Source organism: Rhinopithecus roxellana, chromosome 1 (assembly GCF_007565055.1).
Source record: "Rhinopithecus roxellana isolate Shanxi Qingling chromosome 1, ASM756505v1, whole genome shotgun sequence".
Classification (NCBI taxonomy): Eukaryota; Metazoa; Chordata; class Mammalia; order Primates; family Cercopithecidae; genus Rhinopithecus; species Rhinopithecus roxellana.
The window spans coordinates 155,883,532-155,904,918 of NC_044549.1; the positions used below are offsets into that span (position 1 = coordinate 155,883,532).

General features: G+C 45.7%; 1 protein-coding gene across 2 annotated transcripts in view; it reads left to right on the top strand.

Annotated features, from left to right (window-relative positions):
• MASP1 (mannan binding lectin serine peptidase 1) overlaps positions 1 to 21,387 on the top strand; it is a 74,357-nt gene that overhangs the window by 34,232 nt on the left and 18,738 nt on the right. The window contains exons 5-10 of one of the 2 annotated variants that reach the window (XM_010352546.2): positions 1,627 to 1,823; positions 5,205 to 5,352; positions 6,786 to 6,904; positions 8,180 to 8,258; positions 14,743 to 14,880; positions 16,855 to 16,929. In XM_010352546.2, coding sequence (XP_010350848.1) covers positions 1,627 to 1,823; positions 5,205 to 5,352; positions 6,786 to 6,904; positions 8,180 to 8,258; positions 14,743 to 14,880; positions 16,855 to 16,929 — 756 coding nt within the window. Of the gene's footprint in view, positions 1 to 1,626; positions 1,824 to 5,204; positions 5,353 to 6,785; positions 6,905 to 8,179; positions 8,259 to 10,967; positions 12,009 to 14,742; positions 14,881 to 16,854; positions 16,930 to 21,387 lie in introns of those variants that run through there. The other variant, XM_010352554.2, reaches the window with a different exon arrangement.

The following is a 21,387-nucleotide window of genomic DNA, read 5'->3' on the forward strand; positions in this document are numbered from 1 at the left end:
ACACATGCATATTGAACAAACATGCATGCAACATATGATCCATGTTCATTTTGGGATGGAGACTTCACATTAAATGTATTACAGTTACGGTCCAAATATCTTTTCAGGACAGGAGACATTCAAGTGTGCAGCCTCTGTAAACTGGCCAGAACCAGGCCATGGTCAGAAGTCTCTTATCAAGAGAAAGTGACTGAAATCAATGTCTTATTCATTCAAAGCCATAGTTATGGCTTGTGGAACAGGGTGGGGATCAGCCAGTTGGCATCTGGTAGAGCTGAAAATTGTTTTCATATCACTTATTGCAAGGCCAGTGCTTGTTCAGCTGCTGGAGAAAAAGAAAAACTTTGTAGCATCGTTAGAACATAGTTTCTGCTTTCAGTGCGGGGGATGCATGACTTAACCCTTGCCTGGCATGGCCTTAGGTCCTTCATCATTTACAATTTGGTATTTTATTGCCACGAGTAGTCTGTTTTCTCACTCTCATGATCTCTATTTAACATTAATGCTGGTCACTTGTTGTGTCCAAACTGCAGAGAAACAGGGATATAGAAGGAGTGTTTAACCTACCACTCCATCATGGCCAGGAATTCCGTTTTAAGGTTTTTCTGGAGATCCTTTTGCCTCAGGGGGCCCATTAGGTCAGTGGAGGGCTTAGGATTTTATTTTTAAAATTACAGTGGAAGAGTAGATTGCAGTCTACTTAAAAATCCAATTAGGTTACTGTTCACCATGTATGCAGAACCCTTCAGGCTGAATTTAAAATATGTAAGAAGGCCAGGCAAGGTGGCTCACACCTGTAATCTCAGCACTTTGGGAGGCCAAGGCAGACAGATGGCTTGAGTCTAGGAATTTGAGATCAGCCTAGGCAACATAGCAAGGCCCCATCTCTAGAAAAACTACAAAAATCAGCCAGGTATGGTGGCACGTTCCTGTAGTCCCAGCTATTCAGGAGACTGAGGTGGGAGGATCACTTGAGTCCATGAGGCAGAGGTTGCAGTAGGCCGAGACGGCACCACTGCACTCCAACCTAGGTGACAGAATAAGGTCCTGACTCAATAAAATAAAATAAAATAAAATAAAATAAAATAAAATAAAATAAAATAAAATAAGTAAGAAGGAAGCTTAAGGCTACATTTAATTGAACACAGTGAATAGCACCATAAAGAAAAACAAAACAAAGACAGGGGCTAGAAAGTGAGGTGTATGTCAAGGGCCTATAGGAGATGAGGGATCTCCTGAAGTTCTGGGTGGAGGGAGGGCAGGATCACAGAGGTCCAGGCATCCCTCTGACCACTCCATCTCGAAACCCTTCCCTCTCACATCCCTCTCCCTGACCCCCAAACCAGAGGATCTGATGAGAAGGATCTTCACACAGGGTAAACAGTCCTGGACAGACAATTAGAAAATCTGTGTTTGAGTCTCAACTCGGTAAATTGCTAGACATGAGACCTTGGCTAAATCATTTCCTTTCATTGAGCTTCATTTTTCCCATCTGTAAAATGGAGATGCTGATACCTTCCCTGTCTACTGCTTGGGACCATCAGGAAAATCATATAGTAACAGATAAGCAAGGCTTGCTGTGGCCGTGGTTGTGATGTGCCATCTTCTCTGCTATGTTTCCAACAGTGGAGTGCAGTGACAACCTCTTCACTCAAAGGACTGGGGTGATCACCAGCCCTGACTTCCCAAACCCTTACCCCAAGAGCTCTGAATGCCTCTATACCATCGAGCTGGAGGAGGGTTTCATGGTCAACCTGCAGTTTGAGGACATATTTGACATTGAGGACCATCCTGAGGTGCCCTGCCCCTATGACTATATCAAGGTGAGCCTGCAATGAACACTTGTCCTGGAGATGCTGGAAAATCTTGGCTGAGTTGGGAAAATTGATATGGCAGAATCTTCACCTTCTTCTCCCAGGATAGAGAGCCAAGCAGCTAGTTTCTCAAAAAGGCATTATTTAAAATAATATCTACCATCTTAATTAGATCTATTCCAGGAATCTCTGATCTGAAATGACCCCCCTGGCCATTAGGGAGGCTTGAGGAGGAGAGTCTAAGGTTGAATCTGCATTTTAGAGAGGTCTCTTGCTGGCATGCCCAGTCTCATGAGCAAGCATCCCATGCTGTCACATAAGGCCCTGTGCACAGAAGGGCCTCATGCTTGGTTTAATAAACATATGAAACTAGGTTTCTTCTGTTTATTTTTTTAGCCGACTACCAAGGCAAAGAAGAATGGATGAAATTTTTAATTTGTTTTAAATAAGGGGCCCCGTATTTTCATTTTGCCCCAGACTCCACAAATTATGCTGCTGGGCCCACTTGCGGGGAAAGGCTATGTCGAAGGTAAATAAAGATGGAAGAAATACCACAGGCAAATAACTACTCTATTTGTGGTTATTTCAATATTATAATTAAGAATTTGAGCCATGCCTGGGATAATGGGGAGATATTTTTGAGATGTGTGGAAAGTAAAACCAGCAATTCTTACAGAGTGAACAGCCAAAACATCCAAGTAGAGCTGAATATTAGGGTCTAGCTCAGAAGAGACACTGAGCTGGGGATAAAGATGGGTGCCGTTAAGTGTTTAAAGAGGTACTGATTTAAACTGTGGAAATGGGACGTCCTAGAAAAAAAAAAAAAAAGGAAGCCAGAACACAATAGATTATGAGACCTAGATGGAGGAAGAGGAACCCACAAAAGAGGTCAGAAAGAGCTAGAAAATGAGACTGCCCAGGAGAAAGCTGTCAACAGTGAGAGAGGCAGAAAAGCCTGAGAGGACACAAAAGAAAACTCTAGAACTTAGAGCCTGGCCTGTCCCCTACTTGGATACAGAGGCTAAGAGGCAGCTTGGCTGGAGGGTGACAGCAGGAAGCATAGGCCACGGGTTTTCTATTTTGCTGTGTTAGCAAAGTGCCACAAACATAACAGCTTAAAACAATGCCAATTTCTCATCCCAGCATTGTGTCGGTCAGAAGTCCCAGTGAGCACAATGGGATTCTTTGTTCAGGGTCTCATGAAACTGAAATCAAGGTGTCAGCTGATGGAGCTCTTATCTAGAGACTCTGGAGAGGAATCAACTTCCAAGATCATTTAAGTTCTTGGCAGAATTCAGTTCCTTGCAGATGTAAGACTAAAATCCCCTTCTTCTTCCTAGCTGTCAGCCAGTGGTGGCTCTCAGCTCTAGAAGTTGTGCTTAGATACTTTCACATTGGTCCCTGCCACCAGAAACAGTCCCTTCCATCAAATTCTTGTCACACTTCAAATCTCCCTGACTTCTGCTGCTGCTACCAGCAGAAGGAAATTGTGTGGAATGGGCTCGTGTGATTGGGTTAAGCCCACCCAGATAATCTCCCTCACTTTAGGTCAACTAATGAATAACTTTAATACACCTGCAAAATCCCTTTTGCCATTTAACAGAACATCATCACAAAGTAACTCCAGGGGTGAAGCTCAACCTTCAATCTAGAATTCTGCCTGCCATAGTGTCTCAGGAGCTACACATGGGAGCCTCATCCAAGCATGCAACCTCTTGGGGCTTCATTTGTTTCCCCCTCTCCTCAATAAGGACAGGACAAAGATGTCACTTGGGATTGTAGAGGTCACCAAATGATTGGTAACGAGTCATGGCCCTCAAAGATGGGAGAAAAGTGCATTAAAGACATAGAAAAGAACCAGGAATGAATGGTGGGGAATCTGGATCAGATAATAGAGCCTATTGCCTTCTCTTCCCTACTGCCCCCAACCTACTGCAAACTCATCACCTCCCTCCTGCTCAGCTGCAAAACTTCCCAACGGGTTTTTTTTTTTTTTTTTTTTTTTTTTTTTTTTTTGCTTCCACTCTTGCCCTACACAAGCTGTTCTCCCATAGCATTGAGGGTGATCTTTATAAAAGCTAGATTCAATTGAGTTTGCACTTTAAATTAAACCTAAATTTCTCAGCACAACTTGGCCTTTGTCTGTTGTCCAACCTCGTGCCATGGCACTCCCACTGCCCAACCGGCCTGGCTTCCTGCCTATTCCTAACACTAGGCAAGCTCTTTACCACCCTTGGCCTTCATCTGTACATATGCAGTTTTCTCTCCCTAGAAAGTATTCTTCCCTTCTCTTCAAATAAGCTCATACTCACCCTATGCATCTCAGATTCCCAGTGCTACCTAAGGGAAAGCCCTGGCCTTGATCACCTAATTAAACTTATTATCTATTATATTACCATTATAGGAATGATTATTTCTATAGGTTACATAGATTTTACTACATCAATTATAAAAATATAGCATATATTTCTATTATATATGCATATCATCCTGATTATTTTTATTACCCTTATGACACCCTATAATTATTTTGTTTATTATTTGTTGTTAGTCTCCCCCAACTAGACTGCAGGTTTTTTGACAGCAGAGATCGTCTCTGCTTTATGCACCATTTTTGACAGCAGAGATCATCTCTGTTTTATGCACCAGACAGCACTCAGCCCTTCTCTGAGCCACAATAGGTTCATCTTTAAGCAGAAGATTTTTTTTTCAATTTAAGTACTGGGATACACATGCAGAACATGCAGGTTTGTTACATAGGTATACATGTGCCATGGTGGTTTGCTGCACCCATCAATATGTCACCTAGGTTTTAAGCCCCACATGCATTGGTACTTGTCCTAATGCACTCCCTCCCCTTGCCCCGCCACCCCCTGACAGGCTCCAGTGTGTGATGTTCCCCTCCCTGTGTCCATGTGTTCTCATTGTTCAACTCCCACTTATAAGTGAGAATATGTGGTGTTTGGTTTTCTTTTCCTGTGTTAGTTTGCTGAGAATGATGACTTCCAGCTTCATCCATGTCTCTGCAAAGATCATGAATTAATTCTTTTGTATGGCTGCATAGTATTCCACAGTGTATATGTGCCATATCAATGCCAGTCTATCACTGATGGGCATTTGATTTGGTTGTATACCTTTGCTATTGTAAATAGTTAAGTAGAGGATTATTAACCTGCCTTGTCCACTTCAAGAGTCATTGTAAATTATAAAAGAGAGAATGAAGATGAAACCATTTGGTGAATGGTACAGCTCATTAAAAACCTAAGTGAATATCAAGGGTTCATATGGAAGCTTCCAGAAAACCCAGAGTGCAGTGGAGAGGTATTACCTGCAGAGGCCATGTTGGCTGCTCAGATGGAACCCTCTCTTTCTCTCTCTCATATTTTGCAGATCAAAGTTGGTCCAAAAGTTCTGGGGCCTTTCTGTGGAGAGAAAGCCCCAGAACCCATCAGCACCCAGAGCCACAGTGTCCTGATCCTGTTCCATAGTGACAACTCGGGAGAGAACCGGGGCTGGAGGCTCTCATACAGGGCTGCAGGTAACCTCTTCCCTCCCAGGTTACACTGAGCTGCTGTGCTTAGCCCTTGCAGAAGCAGTGGCTGAGGGAGGAGAGGTGCAGGCTTGGGTCTCCTCTAGGGACCTGATGGGACTCCCAATTGAGCAGCTGGGGACCAAGGCACGTGCTCTTTCCTGACTCAGTTTTCCATCTATAAAATGGGGGCAAGGGCAGCAATAATGTTGGGTGGACTAGACAGGTGGTTTTCAAAACATGTACTTCAGTATCACACAGAGAGATTAAAGGAAAAGAAATCTTGCTTCCTGAACTCTATACCTCACACAGTGATTCAATAGACTTGGGGAGGAGGGCCTTTTCAGCTCCAGCCTTCTCCAAGTCTAGGGTTAGAATTTGGATATGGGCCTGTAGCCCAGAATGTTTCACTATGGTGCTTTGCCTCCTTCTGGGTCCCCCATCGGCAAAGCCCATGGATCTCATGCCCCCGTCCCCCAAGTCAGTCAGTCCTGGCCCAAACCTTGATCAAGCCATTCAACCTACAGTAACTGGTCTGTAGGAACTCATGGAAGGAGAGGGTGAACATCAGTGACAAAAGATCACAGCTGGGCATGACTAACCCAGTTCATAGGCTAAAACTCTGGCCCTGCCTACATTATCACGTACACTGCTCAGATGGGGGAGAGTAGACAGGATCTTAACAAAGGAGAGTTTGTCTTAGAAAAAGTGTCAGGGATAGGCCCAGGCCTGAAGAGCCTGTCAGATTTAGCTTTTCGAGGAGAGGACTCAGAGGCATATGATCACAGCCTTTCTAATGCTTTGAAGAAGGGCCTTGAGAAGAAAGAGCAATTTGGGTCATCCTTGGTGGCCCGAGAGGACAAATGAGTAAAAATTACAGGGGCGCAAATTTCAGCTAAGAAGGAAAACAATGTTCATGTAATCAGCAGAGTCTGAGCCTGAAAGGTACAGGTTAGGGAGGCATTAAGCTCCCTGTCACTGTGTCCCTGTGTCCCTGAGCCGCCATGCTTAGCCCTCCCAGGGGTGGTGGCTGAGGGAGGAAGGATGCTGGTAGTGGCTGAGGGAGGAGGGATGCAGGTTTGGACCTGGTGGGGCTCCTAGCTGAGCAGTATGTTTGGTGTCTACTGCGGAGGATGTTGTAAGAGAAGCATCAGACAAGGATTGGATTTAATGACATTTAACATTCCTCCCAATCCTGAGTTTTACTGAAATCATCTGGTCAACCATTTCATTCCACAAGTAAGGATGTGGTGGTCCAAGTTGGAAACTGCCCTATTCATGGCTCCAGAATTAGTCTCTTGAAGGGCCTGGAAGATCCATGCCTCCAATACCCAGTTCCATGTTTTATTCACCTTCATCAGGCCTTGCTTTCTAGGGACTGGCCCTTTAAGGTCAGAATTCTCATTTTCTCACCTGCTGTTCTTTCATTTGCTTCCCACCAGGAAATGAGTGCCCAGAGCTACAACCTCCTGTCCATGGGAAAATCGAGCCCTCCCAAGCCAAGTATTCCTTCAAAGACCAAGTGCTCGTCAGCTGTGACACAGGCTACAAAGTGCTGAAGGTGCAGAGCCCTGCCTGGGAAAGGGTAGTGAGCAGGCCACAGAAACTCTCCAAACCTGCACCCTCCCCAGGGCAGATGGGCTGCCAGCACTTGTCATCGTTCCAGCACAGAATTTCCTAGCTGCCCATCAACTTCTCAAATGCTCCAGAAATTCCAAAGCATGTGTCCCAGGCGGTCTCACACTCTGAAAGTGGCACAAAAATTTGTTTCATTTTTTAATCAGAGCATGAGCTGGTTTTAATTTTTAAAATATGGATCTATACAGCTCTATAATCAAGGCTGAGAACTGTAACAAAGTTCATCGGCTTATAGAGGGGAGTGGAGTGGGATACCAGGAAAGGAAGTAGACGGTTTAAAAGTAGCAGATGGGGCCAAGCGCAGCGGCTCACGCCTGTCATCCCCAGGTGGGTTGATCACCTGATCTCAGGACCAGCCTGGCCAATATGGTGAAACCTTATCACTACTAAATAATAAAAAAATAGCCGGGTGTGGTGGCGGGCGCCTGTAATCCCAGCTACTCGGGAGGCTGAGGCAAGAGAATCGCTTGAATCTGAGAGGCGGAGGTTGCAGTGAGCCGAGATTGTGCCATTGCACTTCAGCCTGGGTGACAAGAGCAAAACTCTGTCTCAAAAAATAAAAAAACGAACAGATGGGTTCCCCTCACTCTCCCACCCCCTGAAGCAGTAGTTCTAGGAATCACATTGTTAGCTTAAAAAAAAAATCACCTCCCAGCTCTCACCTGAGATGAGTTAAAGCAGACTTTTTGGGACTGGGACCAGTGATTGGTGCAGCCAAACTAAAGGACCACTGCTTCCAAGGAATGGTTCTCAAAGAGGGGTCCTCAGTCTCAGCATCACTGGGAACTTGTTAGAAATGCAAATGCTTGGGTAAGCCAGCCCCACTGACCCAGAAACTCTAGGGGAGAAGCCCGGCCACCTGTGCTTTAGCAAGCCCTCTAGGAGATGCTGACTGCTTGCCCTGGTTTGAGAAGCACTGCTCTGAAAAAGGAGTCAATGCTTACAGTCTTCCCCTCAGAGATAGTTGCCCAAACCCCTTCTTACACATAGCCCTTGCCCCTCTCCAGAGTATGAGAAGGGAATATGAATTCAGTGTGTATCTTTCCCCTACCTTCAAGCTTGCCCTTGGAGGCCCATGGGTGGAAAATCTCAGTTGAGGACAGACACGTGTGGAACTTGAGTTGGTTTTGCTAGGAAAAAACCCCTACCACCACCCCCGCCTCCTTCTTCCCACTCCCTTCTTCCTGTCTCTTCCCAGGATAATGTGGAGATGGACACATTCCAGATTGAGTGTCTGAAGGACGGGACGTGGAGTAACAAGATTCCCACCTGCAAAAGTAAGAAAGCCTAATGGGTTGTTATAAAGATACTGAGCTCCCCAACACTGGCGGAATCCGAGCGGAGCAAGCAAGGGTGAAAGTGTGGCAGGAGCACTCTGAAGGGGATGGGAGCAGAAATTTAACAGACACACAAGGGTTGGGGGAAAAAAGAATATCAATGCCCCTTTTGGCAATAAGACGTTTGGATCCCAAAAGAAACTTGTGGGCCCAGTACTTTGTTAAATACCAATTTTACTTCAGTCCATAGATGGGTTGCCGAACTTACTAAAGGAATAGCATGTGTCCAGGCTCAAAACCAGCTTTGGCAATTGCTAATTCAGGAAACTAGTTTGGTGCTGGTGCCCAGAGCTGAGTGACCTTGCTAGTCTTCACGTGGCCATCAGCCATATCCCCTACATCTTCTGAGACAACTCATGATTTAGGGCTGTACAGGAAGGGCTGTGGGGTCAGCACAGTTGGCCTGCATGAAGCAAAGGATACAGCTCTTCACTGGCTCCTGGGACCCAGAGTAAGATCTTGCCTTGGCTCTGCCCCTAACCAACTCTGTGATTGTGAATAAGATCCTTCGCCTCAATTATAAAATAAGAGTTTGGACTAGCTTTATATTTTAGAAGATGTGCCAATGATTTTAAAATGATATAGTCTATATAAATCATCTACTGAGCTTTGTAAAAATACAAGCTTCCAACCACTTCACCTCACCACCACCCTCTGCAACCACCTCTCAACACCCAGGTGATTTCAATGAAAAAGACTTATAAGGACCACAGTTTTAGAAACTTATCTATGGCCAGCATCCATGAGAGGAGGCACAGTGACAGACATAGGCAGGGAAGACAGGGAGAGAGAAGGGAGAATTTGCTTTACGATGGAGAGGTGAGGTCAAGAATTAGAGCCTGGCACAGTGGCTCACGCCTGTAATCCCAGCACTTTGGGAGGCAGAAGCAGGTGGATCACTTGAGTTCCAGAGTTCAAGACCAGCCTGGCCAACATGGTGAAACTCAGTCTCTACTAAAAATACAAAAATTATCCAGGCATGGTGGCACATACCTGTAATCCCAGCTACTCAGGAGGCGGAGGCAGGAGAATTGCTGGAACCCAGGAGACGGAGATAGCAGTGAGCCGAGATTGTGCCACTGCACTTCAACCTGGGTGGCAGAGCAAGACTCTGTCTCAAAAAAAAAAAAAAATTGGAGTTTGGAGTTGGTCCCACCCATCTTCTTTTCATGACTTTTCATGCAAACTGGAGCGCTATCCTCATCCCTTTCTCCTACATGGCCTTGATTCAGTACACAGACATATTTCCTCCCATTGTCCCAAGGGGGACATTCCCTTAAGGCAAATCCCAGGAAGAACTTTGAAGTAAAATATGCTTATTCTTTTCCTTTTCGTATGATGAAATTTTTCCTTTTCCTATGATGTGGCTGGGGTCAGAGCCTAGCGTGGGGAAGGAGGGGGCATTTTATGGCTTTAAAAAAATGTTTCAAAAAATGTTGACTGGATGCCTGTGCAGAGTTCCATAGGGAAGTCAGATGGAAAAGACAAGGTCCAGGCATGGAGGAACTCAAGTGCTGGTGGCCACAGTCGCCACCTCCTCCAATCCCAGGCTCGAGGCACAGTGCTGTGACTGGGTTCTAAGCAAAGCACTCTGCAGAACAAAGCAAGGGCCATGTAGAAGGAGAAGGTGAAGGAGGATATGAGGTGTTTTGGATAGAATCAGGCTTTGGAATTAGGAAGTTCTAGATTCAAATGCAGACTCTACCAGCTGAGAGTCCCTAATCAGTATATTCAGACTCTTTGACCTCAGTTTCCCGCCCTCAAGATTGCTTTGGGGATTAGCTGGGTTAATATACATACCATACCCATGGAGGGCCAGAAACGTGCAAAAGATCAACAAACATCTCCCGCCCCAACCCAATCCCCTCACTAGGAAGTGGTTTTGTTTCTCTCATTCATATTTTTGAAAAGTAGGCAACATTAATAATTTTTCCCTGACTAATATTTTTCCCTGACTTACATTAGCATACAACAGAACACCCTGTCATTTTGTAGTAAAGAGGAACTGTTTCCATCATATGACCCTATTCTCCCAAAATAGGCTGGATTAAGACTCTCAGAATTCCCATTCAGGTATACCCAGCATCTTTGCTTACTCAGTAGGTATTTATTGAGCATCTCTCTGTACCAGGCACTGTGCTAGGTCCTAGGGGAGAGGCAAAGACAGGACTGAGGAGTTGAGAGTCCCCAGGGATTATGGAGTACAGGGCTGGAAACAGACAAGGGGTGTGCACTGTGTGGTAAAGAAACATGCACTCGAAAAGAAGCTGGGAATTATGGGTTGTTGTTCTGGCCTCCACCTTGCTGTGGTGGCCCCTGGACAAGCCCTGTTCTACTCTGAATGCCGTCAAGTCAGGGTTTGGACCAGATGCAGGCAACGCTCCCCCCAGGGACAGAATTTTATAATCCTCATGAGCCAGGATGTATGACTCTGCAAATTCTCAGAATGATACAGATTCCACAATCCCGAACTGTTCTTCACACTGGCTGTACCTAAACTATGCATTCTTAATCAATTCTGGTGAAGTGATTTCTGTATTTCCTGCATAAACTGTTTCTGCTTTGCTTGCTAATTTTTCTCTCTCTTTCTCTTCCTTTCTCTGCTTCCTTCCTCTGTATCTCTTGATCCCTCTTTGATCTTCACCGTAGTGGCAGAAAACGAAATCGATCTGGAGAGCGAACTCAAGTCAGAGCAAGTGACAGAGTGAATGACGAGACCCCACACAATGCAGACATCCAGAAATGGATCACTCCCAAGACCCCCGGGGCCCAGAGCTGCATCACCCCTCCCCACCCAACAACACTCCCGTGCCCCTTTCAGTGTGGATTAGAATGGGTGCTGAACAAGGCAACATGATCTCAGCAGTTGAAGCTGCTACGTGTGTGAAAACAAATTCGCTACTTGAGGGTTCGCCCATCATTCAAACACTACTCCTGAAAATAATGAAAAAAAGAATGTGGGATTTATTTTAGCACCTCTGAGGGGACTGTGCTCTTCTCAAAGAAAAAAAAAAAATGCCCTTGGTCTTAGAGACATAAGATTGAATATATAATCATGTGGCCTCAGGCTGACCAGATCAAAGTGGTTTCTAATCCATTCTACATGTCAAGTTTAAATGAGCCAGACTGCCTGTGACTTTATGAATCTGAAGGTGTTACCTGTTGCTGCTTTCTTAACCACCATGAGTAGGTAAAACAAATAATAACTCACAGAGTGTGGATTTTTGAGAATCTGAATGTTTTCTCATTCACAAAAGTATCCCTTCTACCCCTACCTAGCATGGGGCTGAAATGTCAACATTAGAGGTTCTGTCTTCTGGGGCTTACAAGTCCTATGTTTCTTAAAATTCTCTGATTAAAAATTTTAAAAAAATAGGTATCACACCTGAAAGCAGTAGCCCCAGCTCTGTGCCATGGGACATCACAGGTCCTAAACAGTGACAGAGAAAGGGCTGGGGAGTGGCAGCTGGAATCTCTGCTTCCGTCTGAAGATCTGGGTACACATGTCAGAGAAACTTTGCATTAAATGGACTGCCCGATCTATTTGGTGATTAAATGGCTGTGAGGTGAGGGGAGAACCCTGGGCAGTCTGGAGACCGAGGTGCCATTCTCGGCTAGAGACAGCACTGAAAGAAGAGATGGGCTGGCTACTAAAGACAAGTGTCAGTTGAATAAATGTCTTTAAACCTACAAAGTATTAACAGCAGTCTTACTCAGTGCCATACAGGGAATCAGAATTCAAGAGGAAGATTTGATATGTACCCAAATAATTGTAATAGCTTTGACGCCAACAACATCAGATACATCCCATCAAAGAAACAAGGAAGCAGCCCTGTCCAGTTAGAATTAGAAAGGCTTTCGAGAAGAAGCAGTGTTTCATCAAGACTCCAGGGTGGCCAGAGCATGGACACAGGGTACCCCAGGCAACAGGGATGGCACCAGCAAGGCCTGGCAGCAGGAGGCAGCAGGGGAGCACTCTGAAGGAGCTGGTGTTTGGAGGGTGGGTATACTGAGGGGAGGTAAGAAGATGAGGCCAAGGAGAGGGCTAGAGCCCAAAACCCCAGGCCTGAGTTAGGATTATCTGATTGCACATCATTCTCTAGGAAGCCCCCCAATACAGCAAAGCACACTTGGATCTGCAGGTCAAGCAAGGTGTGTCTGGAGGAAAATAAGTGGCAGCAAGGAATTACCGTGGAGATAGGGTGTTGGGCGGTACCGCCAAGGCAAGGGGAAAGAGAAGGGTGTTTTGATTCCAGAGTGCGAAACTGGCCAGACAGGACTTTACAGAAAAGGATAAAACCCTTCCTAAAGCCAAGAGCATAGGCCAACGGAGGAAGCAGGGTCTAGTGTGTGCTGACTGTGCTAGACAGAGCTGCTCAAGGCCTCTTGTGACGGGAAGTCACTTCCGTGTCCCAGAGAGATATGGCTTTTTCCCTGCCACTGTGGACTTGGGAAGAAAGTGAGCCCCTCCACATTGCCAAGACCCTCTATGTTCCACTATTTATCACCCCGTCTACCCAGTTGTAGGGCCAGCTGTATCAGTGGACAAAGTTACTTCTCTGAAGTGATGTGAAAGTAGGTCCTCCACCCAGAAAATATCTTTCTGCCAGCATCAGCCACATAACAGGCTCCCAGGACCCCGACCATCTAGCCACACTAAGGCCAACCCTGGAATTCCTAAACTAGGCGGTCAGGTCTTGAGATTAGTTTAGGCAAAACAAACTGCTGGACCAAAGTTAAGGGAGATGAGTAACACCAATACCTAGGTACCAAGTCAATGGCGTCTTCTAAAAAAGGAGGAAAAAATCTGCTTTAGCAGAATTTAAACTGTTCATAGTATTTAAATAATAAATATTATTGGTCATTATCCTAGTGCTGAGCTGCACACGTTTACCTCACAAAGTGGAAGAGTGTCTCTACTTTTGGGTTATCAAAACAAATGGAGATGATTTGTCCAGGGTGATTGGACTAGGGGCCAGGACAAAACCAGTTGTCTTGGTTTGCCTTCTTTGTGGATAAGAAGTACCCGTATTTCCTCCCTTCCTTCATCTTTTCCTCCAACCTGGAGGGACTTGGAATTATTTACATTTTGAGTGGACTCTGTAGCTAATCAAAAAGATGAATTTGGAGTCCTAAAGTCAAAATCACAATGTCTAAATGGCACTTAGGGGTAAATTACATCTCACTGTTTCCCAAAATGACGAAGTAAAATTCAGGAGGACATGGAACTTTGGAAATTGTACCAGGGCTCTGGAAATTCTGACAATTGATGTCCACCATTGGCCAGCTAAAATAGGCCATTTAACTGGAAAACAGATCCTTAAGAACTGCTAGTTCCATTTACTAAAACAGCACTGGGTTTGAGGTCAAATCTTGCTCTCACTCTGACAGTAACTTGCTGTATGATCTTAGACAAGTCAAATCTCTGGGCTCATAGATAAAATAAAGAGAACATTCTAGATTGCCTACTTCAGGTTTCTTTCCAGCTGTGACATTCTATGATTCATCTATGATTCTTCAACTCTGGCGTAGGCTGTTATACCTAAGATTAGGATTTCCTTAAGAATGAAAAGATTGACAAATTTGGGTCCAGAGCCTCTGATGTGGTCGTGAAAAGATGCCCTGACTCTCAGCTGACTCACGCTGGGCTCTATCAGTGCTGACAACTCCCCTAAGACTGAGCTGGACTGGAAAGCTCCCCAAAGACCACCTCTGAGGAGCAGGCATCTTTAGTCATGTCCTGTACTGGGAATTATGGCTCCAACATCCGGCCATCAACAGTTGTAGAAAATGAACAGGGGAAGGCTGAAAGCTGATCTGCCTCCAACCCTGCCTCCTGGTTTCTAGGGCCAAGCAAGCTGCCTGGGGAGGCAGCAGGGTGGGGCTGTGTACTCATACAGGAGCTGGGGTTTTTTTATTTTTTGTGCCAAACTCCAATGTGAGTATATTAGCTGCTCTTACTCAGCCTAGGATTGGGACTAGAAGAACAAAAGATTATTTGGTTTATGTCAGCTATAATTTTCTCGCTAAGCCAAGGGTTTCATCCTTGGGCAGAAGAGGCAGAGAGGATTGCACAATAAAACTAGAAGGAAAAGAAAGAGGCCCTGGTGGGTAAGAGGCTGGAGTCTGTTTAAACATCAGGAGACCTTCCCCTACCCAAAATTGACACTGGCCAGGTGAGTTGACCACACAGTAGCACCATAATGAATGGGAGAGACCTCGAAAGCAGGACCACTGGTAGCTTCACAGGTTGTACACTGCACATCCCAGGGGCACCCTTCAGAGGCATTATAACATTGCTTTCTGGAATTGTGTGCAGTGCATCTGCACATGACAGCTGTACATCTGCATGACACAGATCCATCAGATAGCCAGAAGAAGATGAGCAAAAGGCAGTCGAGGGTTCTCACTTCTTCTCTCTCAGTTGTAGACTGTAGAGCCCCAGGAGAGCTGGAACATGGGCTGGTCACCTTCTCCACAAGGAACAACCTCACCACATACAAATCTGAGATCAGATACTCCTGCCAGGAGCCCTATTACAAGATGCTCAACAATATCACAGGTAAGCCCTCCATGCTGAGCCACCCCACTCCCGTTTCACACTCTCGGGGCCTCAGGGTTGGGCTGGAGGCCGAGGCAGCTCTGAAAGGAAGAGCTGCTCATAAGTGTGCAGAGCCTGGTAATGCAAAACGTGTCACTCACATATCTCCTCAGGTTCTCACTTTCCATGAGCTTGTGTTACTGTGTCCATGTGGAGATGCAGAAAGAGTCTCAAGACCAAAACCCAGGCATTTTTGTTTTTAACTTTAAATCTAGCACTGATTTACTAATGAGTTGTTGGTGGGAGCGTGAAGGAGTCACACATTGACACAACTAAGGGAAGAAACGAGACCCTAAAGGAAGCCTGGAATACCCCAAGTTAAACTCCTTCATGTGGTCTGAGGCTGAGTTGGGGTTTCCAAAAAATGGCCAGTATTATTGCTTCACCCAGTCTCTGCCTTGGCTTCTGGGTGAGGGCAACATCTCACCAGGCCAGACCCATTCAGCAGGTAAGGCACCTTCCTTCAAAGACCTGTTCCACTGATATGGACAGGGGTCCAGGCAGGGTTGGGGAGTGAGGAGCAGATCCTTTGCCTCCCCAGGGAGCCCAGCATATCCCCTGACCACAGCTCAAGCACAGCCACAGCCACAGCAGTCCCTGTCCAGACCTCATCCATGCCACCTGGCAGAGACCCCCAGCTGCCCCAGGGACTGGGCAGCAGCACACTGTCCAGAGGGTGAAGGACTTGCAATAACCTGTCCATCGGCCACACTGGGGGTTTGGGAGGAACTGGGAGGAGAAGGGCTTAGAGACATAACCCGCCTCTCCCTGCCTTGTGGCAGCCCAACACCGCCTCACACACACTCACAGTCCCTAGCAGAAAAGGAACTCTCAGGGAGAAAGGAGGGCCCATCAGCTCTGCCTCTCTGGCATGCAAGCACTGAGAACATTCTCCTGACTCTTCTAAGCCTCCAACTCCTTTTTGGGTTTTTTTTGTTTGTTTGTTTGTTGTTTTTGTTTTTGTTTTTGAGACAGGGTCTCACTCTGTCACCCAGGCTGGAGTGCAGTGGCATGATCTCAGCTCACTGCAACCTCCACCTCCTGGGTTCAAGCAATTCTCTTGCCTCAGCCTCCCAAGTAGCTGTGATTACAACAGCTTGCCACCATGCCCAGCTAATTTTTGTATTTTTAGTGGAGACGGGCTTTTGTCATGTTGGTCAGGCTTGTCTTGAACTCCTGACCTCAAGTGATCTGCCCACCTCGGCCTCCCAAAGCGCTGGGATTACAAGCGTGAGCCACCGCACCTGGCCCGAAGTCCTCATTTTTAAAAGAAGGAACAGTGATGAAGCTCTTAGAACTATTTTGAAACTCCAGTGAGATGGTGGGCACAAATGTATACTTATTAAACAGTCTGTCAAATGGAGAAGAAAGGAAAGGGCATCTGTGCAACAAAGAGCCATGTAAGCCCAGGTCTTTGTGACAAGTGAGGAGGAAATGCCTTCCAGGACCTGGGCAGCGTGGGTTGGGGAGGGGAGCAGCCCTCAGCCAGGCGGGAGTGGGACTCCCCAGAGCTTTAGACAGACACCATGCTGAAGAGTGTGGTGTTTATTTTTGAGGGTGACAGCCAGCCACTGGTGATTCTGACCTAAGAAAGGACATGGTCAGATTCCCGTTTTAGAAAGATCCTTCAGGTTGCAAAGGGAGTTTGATAGAAGGCCTAGGATGGTAGCCCTGTGGGTATTTGAAGACATTTGGAGGTTAATTGGTCCCTTTGGAGGATTATATCCCAGAGAGTACCTGCCACATTTCTCCACTTTCTTCCTCATTCTTCTTAGTACATCTAGGCTCAGAGACAATCGTATCAGAGCCTAGATGACCATTTGGAGGACTTTTGTAATAACTCACTTTAGGGAAGTTAAGTACCCAGATCTATTTTGCATGTGCTGCAAATCAACCATTTTCTCCCTTTTCTCCTAACCTCTTTCACTAATCCAGGTATATATACCTGTTCTGCCCAAGGAGTCTGGATGAATAAAGTATTGGGGAGAAGCCTGCCCACCTGCCTTCCAGGTACCTCACCCTTCAAATTCTTTGCCTCATGGTTTTCCATCCAAGGCCCTAGGACCCCAGGTCTTCTGGCTGTTAACAGGGAGATGGGGACAGGGGAGGTGATGCTTTGGTTGCTTTTTAAGAGGCGTCTTCAAAAGGTTAAAGGTCAGAGAAGCCCTGCTTCATACCTTCTCAAGCCAGCCTGTATTTTCTGCCTGCTCCGTCACTCTGAGAGTCCTCCTGTCCCCTCTCTGTGTCCTTGCCACAAGCTTTTTCATATAACACAATTTGTATGTGCATCTGCTGTCGTGCCAGGGAAATTTAAAAAGTGGGTACCCTGTCCTCAAGCACTCACCATGTTATCAAGGAGATGATAAGACAAACAACATCATGATAAGACGGAGTGAGAAATTCTTTCTTCCAAACAGCAATGTGGTCAAGCCTTTCCAACTGCTGCCTTTCCCGTGGTTTACTTACTGACTCCACTTTAAAACGGAAAGAAAATTTTGTGGTGACAGGAAGTATTACTGTGCATACAGATTTTGGGGACATTTGCTTTAGCATTAAAAGTATAGGCCGGGCGTGGTAGCTCACGCCTGTAATCCCAACAGTTTGGGAGGCCAAGGCGGGTGGATCATCTGAGGTCAGGAGTTCAAGACCAGCCTGGTCAACATGGTAGAACCCCATCTATACTAAAAACACAAAAAAAATTAGCCAGGCGTGGTTGCACGCATGTGTAATCCCAGCTACTCGGGAGGCTGAGACAGGAGAATTGCTTGAACCCAGGAGGCAGAGGCTGCAGTGAGCCGAGATTGCCCCATTGCACTCCAGCCTGGGTGCCAGAGCTAGACTCTGTCTTGAAAAATAAATAAATAAATAGTATGGGTGATTTGCACTGCAATCACACTGTGTAGCTACTCAAGTTGACTTAGAAAAGTACAACCCCAAAATGCACACTCTAGGGTTAAACAAATAATCCACAAAAAAATTAAATTTAATATTCACAACATAGTAATTTTTTTTAAAAAAAAAAAAGCAAGAATGGCAGTAGTTTAATGATGCAATCACTCAAGACAGCATTGAGGAATACTGAAAATTAAGTGCCTTGTCTAATTCCATCTGCATGTTTGCAGAAACAGCAGGAAATTTGCAATATGGTTAAGCATTGGGTGATATTTGCATTTTGCTGAATGAGAATGTTGGGTAAACTGATGTAGTATATTATATTAATGGTACATTTCAGTAACCCTACAGTATGCAGTATAAAGTAGGTATACTAGTACACAGTAGGTATATTAGTCTGTTCTCACGCTGCTGATAAAGACATACCCAACACTGGTAATTGATACAGAAAAGGAGGTTATTGGACTCACAGTTCCACATGGCTGGAGAGGCCTCACAATCATGGCCAAAGGTGAAAGGCACATCTTAACATGGTGGCAGGCAAGAGAGAAATGAGACATAGCCAGTTTGAGACATAGCCAAACCATATCAGGAGGCTTCTAGATATCAGATTAGACACTAAAATGGAAAGGCTATGGAGTTGTCTACCATTCATCCTTAAGAAGTGAAGAATGTGTTAGCATTTGAGAGTCAGGTTTTGACCATCACAGGTGCTATGGGATCCCAGAGAAGAAGGAAGTAACAATGCCTTGTTGTCTATGAGTGGAGGGGTAAGAACTGACAATGAAGGCTTCACATAAGGGGTCTTTATTTCTAAGAAAAACTTATGAGGATGTGGAATAAGGGAATGTTCATCCCACCCATTCTGCTGATTCCACTTACCTCAATTAGGCTTGCCCAGAAGTACACCCAAGGACTCCAGGCAGTGAAGCCTCAGAGAAGAGAGGCATGGTGGAGCTGTAGCAAACCAGAGGATCTAATCCCCATTTTGCTAAAAGACTATGTGAGCCAAAGAAAGCTAGGGATAGATTCCATGCTGGAAAGCCATGTGGCCACCTCAGGAAGGGGAAGAAGCCCTGGACAAAGAGTCAGGGCCCGAGGTACTAATACTGATGCTGCCATTTCCTAACTGTGATCTTTGGTAAGTAATTTCACATCTCTGGGTCTGGGATCCCATACCTCAGAAGTAAAGCATCAGGACCAAGAGACCTCTGATATTCTATGACTCTTTTTTTTGAGACAGAGTTTCACTCTTGCTGCCCAGGCTGCAGTGCAATGGTACAATCTCAGCTCACTGCAACCTCTGCCTCCTGGGTTCAAGCAATTCTCTTGCCTCAGCCTCCCAAGTAGCTGGGATTACAGGCATGCACCACCATGCCTGACTATTTTTTTATTCTTCGTATTTTTAGTAGAGACAGGGTTTCTCCATGTTGGTCAGGCTGGTCTCGAACTCCCAACCTCAGGTGATCCTCCTACCTCGGCTTCCCAAAGTACTGGGATTACAGGCATGAGCCACCGCGCCCAGCTATTCTATGATTTTTAATGGTCATCATCCTCTATGTTTGTACAAAGCATCTTGGATACAATGAGTCATGAAATTCTTTTTAACACCCAATGTTGGGCAGAACCATGGTGTATCATTGAACCAGGCCAGAAATTTGTAAAGTCTCTCTTCGCAAAACACTGTGATTGAACCAGGATGCAGGCCAGGATGGAGAAGGCCATCTCATCTATTGTCATAAGGCCCACCATTTCAGGGGGCCTGCTAAGCAAATATTACTTGCCTCCTTATTTTATAAATGAGAAAACTAAGTATCAGAATAGTGTAGTGATTTGCACAAGGCCACTTGTAGAAAATTAGGGGCAGAGCTGAAAGGTGAACTCAATACTTTTGATGGCAACATAAGCAATGCCGAGCCATTCTTTTACCATGGTCATGTTTTATGCCATCCTCAGGTACCTTGAATCCTAGAGCATCACATTTTTCTTTAAAGACCCTCCCTCACTAACCACTATCCTCTAGAACCCAAATCTGGCTTCAGCATAGCCAAAGCTATAACATTTCAAGAAGATTCCTTTCTCCCAGGAAGGACTGGGTGGGGAATGGCAGGAGCCAATAAGAATGACCCCATTTCAATGAGCTCTCCCAAGGGCTTGTTGCATCATTCAGCCTCTTAAAAGGACAAGAACACATCCAGGAGAAAAACAGATTTTCAGTGGAGATATGAAGCTAGACTCAGGACAAACAAGCTCGAGTTCTGGCTTTCCCTCTAACAACTTTGAGTAAGTCATTGCCTTCTCTGAACTTCCATGTTTCTATCTGTAAATTAGCTGTTCTCCAAGGTTTCTCCAGATCTGATCTGTGACCTGCAGTGTGCCACTGGCACCTTGGTTGGAGAAAGGTACCGTTTAGTACTGGCTTTGTTGTGATCATGGACCAAGTCACAGACGTGTCCCTTACCAGATGAGGGCCTTGAAGTACTAGATATATGTAGGACCAGTTGCAGAGCTGCGTGGAGATGTTGCCTTGCAGTTTGCTACTTGTAATTGGAAGGCTGACCCTCAACTTTGAAAGGCCAGGCCACAGAGAGTTACAAAGACCAGTTCACATCTGGCCTGGGGTGAATGGCAGGGTGCCCCAGGATCAAGCAAGAAGCATTTGGCCTCAGGAAGAAGAGCATCTGAAAAGCATTAGGTTGCTAAAAGCCTGCTCTCCCAAAGTTGCCAAGAAAACTCAAATGTTCCATGGTGTCTAAAGGATTGTCAAAAGCGCCCAGGCCAAGGAGTATAGCCTGGCCATTTGGAACCAGGAGGAGGCCCACACTCACAGTAGGTCTACCTCCAAGACCCAAGCACCCTGCCTGGGAGGGCCGTGCAAGCATGTTCTTAGCCAGCGGGGGCCTGGTGCCGAAGACCTGCTCATGGGCCAGAGGCATTTGGCTGCAGGAGGCTGGTGGTACATGTGCATGCTCAGGGTGCAACTCAGTGGAATGAAGCTTGCTCAGATCTTTCTCCTTCCCCTAAAGGTACTACACAGCTCCTGGGTGCAATGATGGGTGGCCCAGAGTAGGGTCCATGCATCATTGCTTATAGATTATGCCATCGTTTCCCAACCCTGGATGCCCTGGGCCTTAATCCATGGGCACCAATTCATAGCAAGATTCTTTTAGGACAGAGAAGAAAAGGTTTAAGGCCCTATGCCCATGGTCTTAATATCTATTGAGTCAGTGTGGGATACTAGACTTAGAATCTAGTTAAGCTCCTGCTATCTGACTTAAGAGTTGTATCCCTTTAGGCTAGTCATTTAAACTCAGGAGGTTTACTCACCTAGAAAATGGTGATGGCTAAGGCAAATAAAATGAAAATTAAAGGATCCCTGGAATTTGAAGGATCCCTGGAGATCATTGTGACCAAATGCCTCATTTGACAGATCAAAAATTGAAATCCAGAGAGGGAAATTTACTGACTCAGAGTCACAAGGGAAATGGAAGAGAAAAGCCAGGTCAAGACTTCCAGCATCTTTGTTACCAGTCTAGTGTTTGCTGTGACCTGCTAGATGGTTTTTTAGGTTCCTTG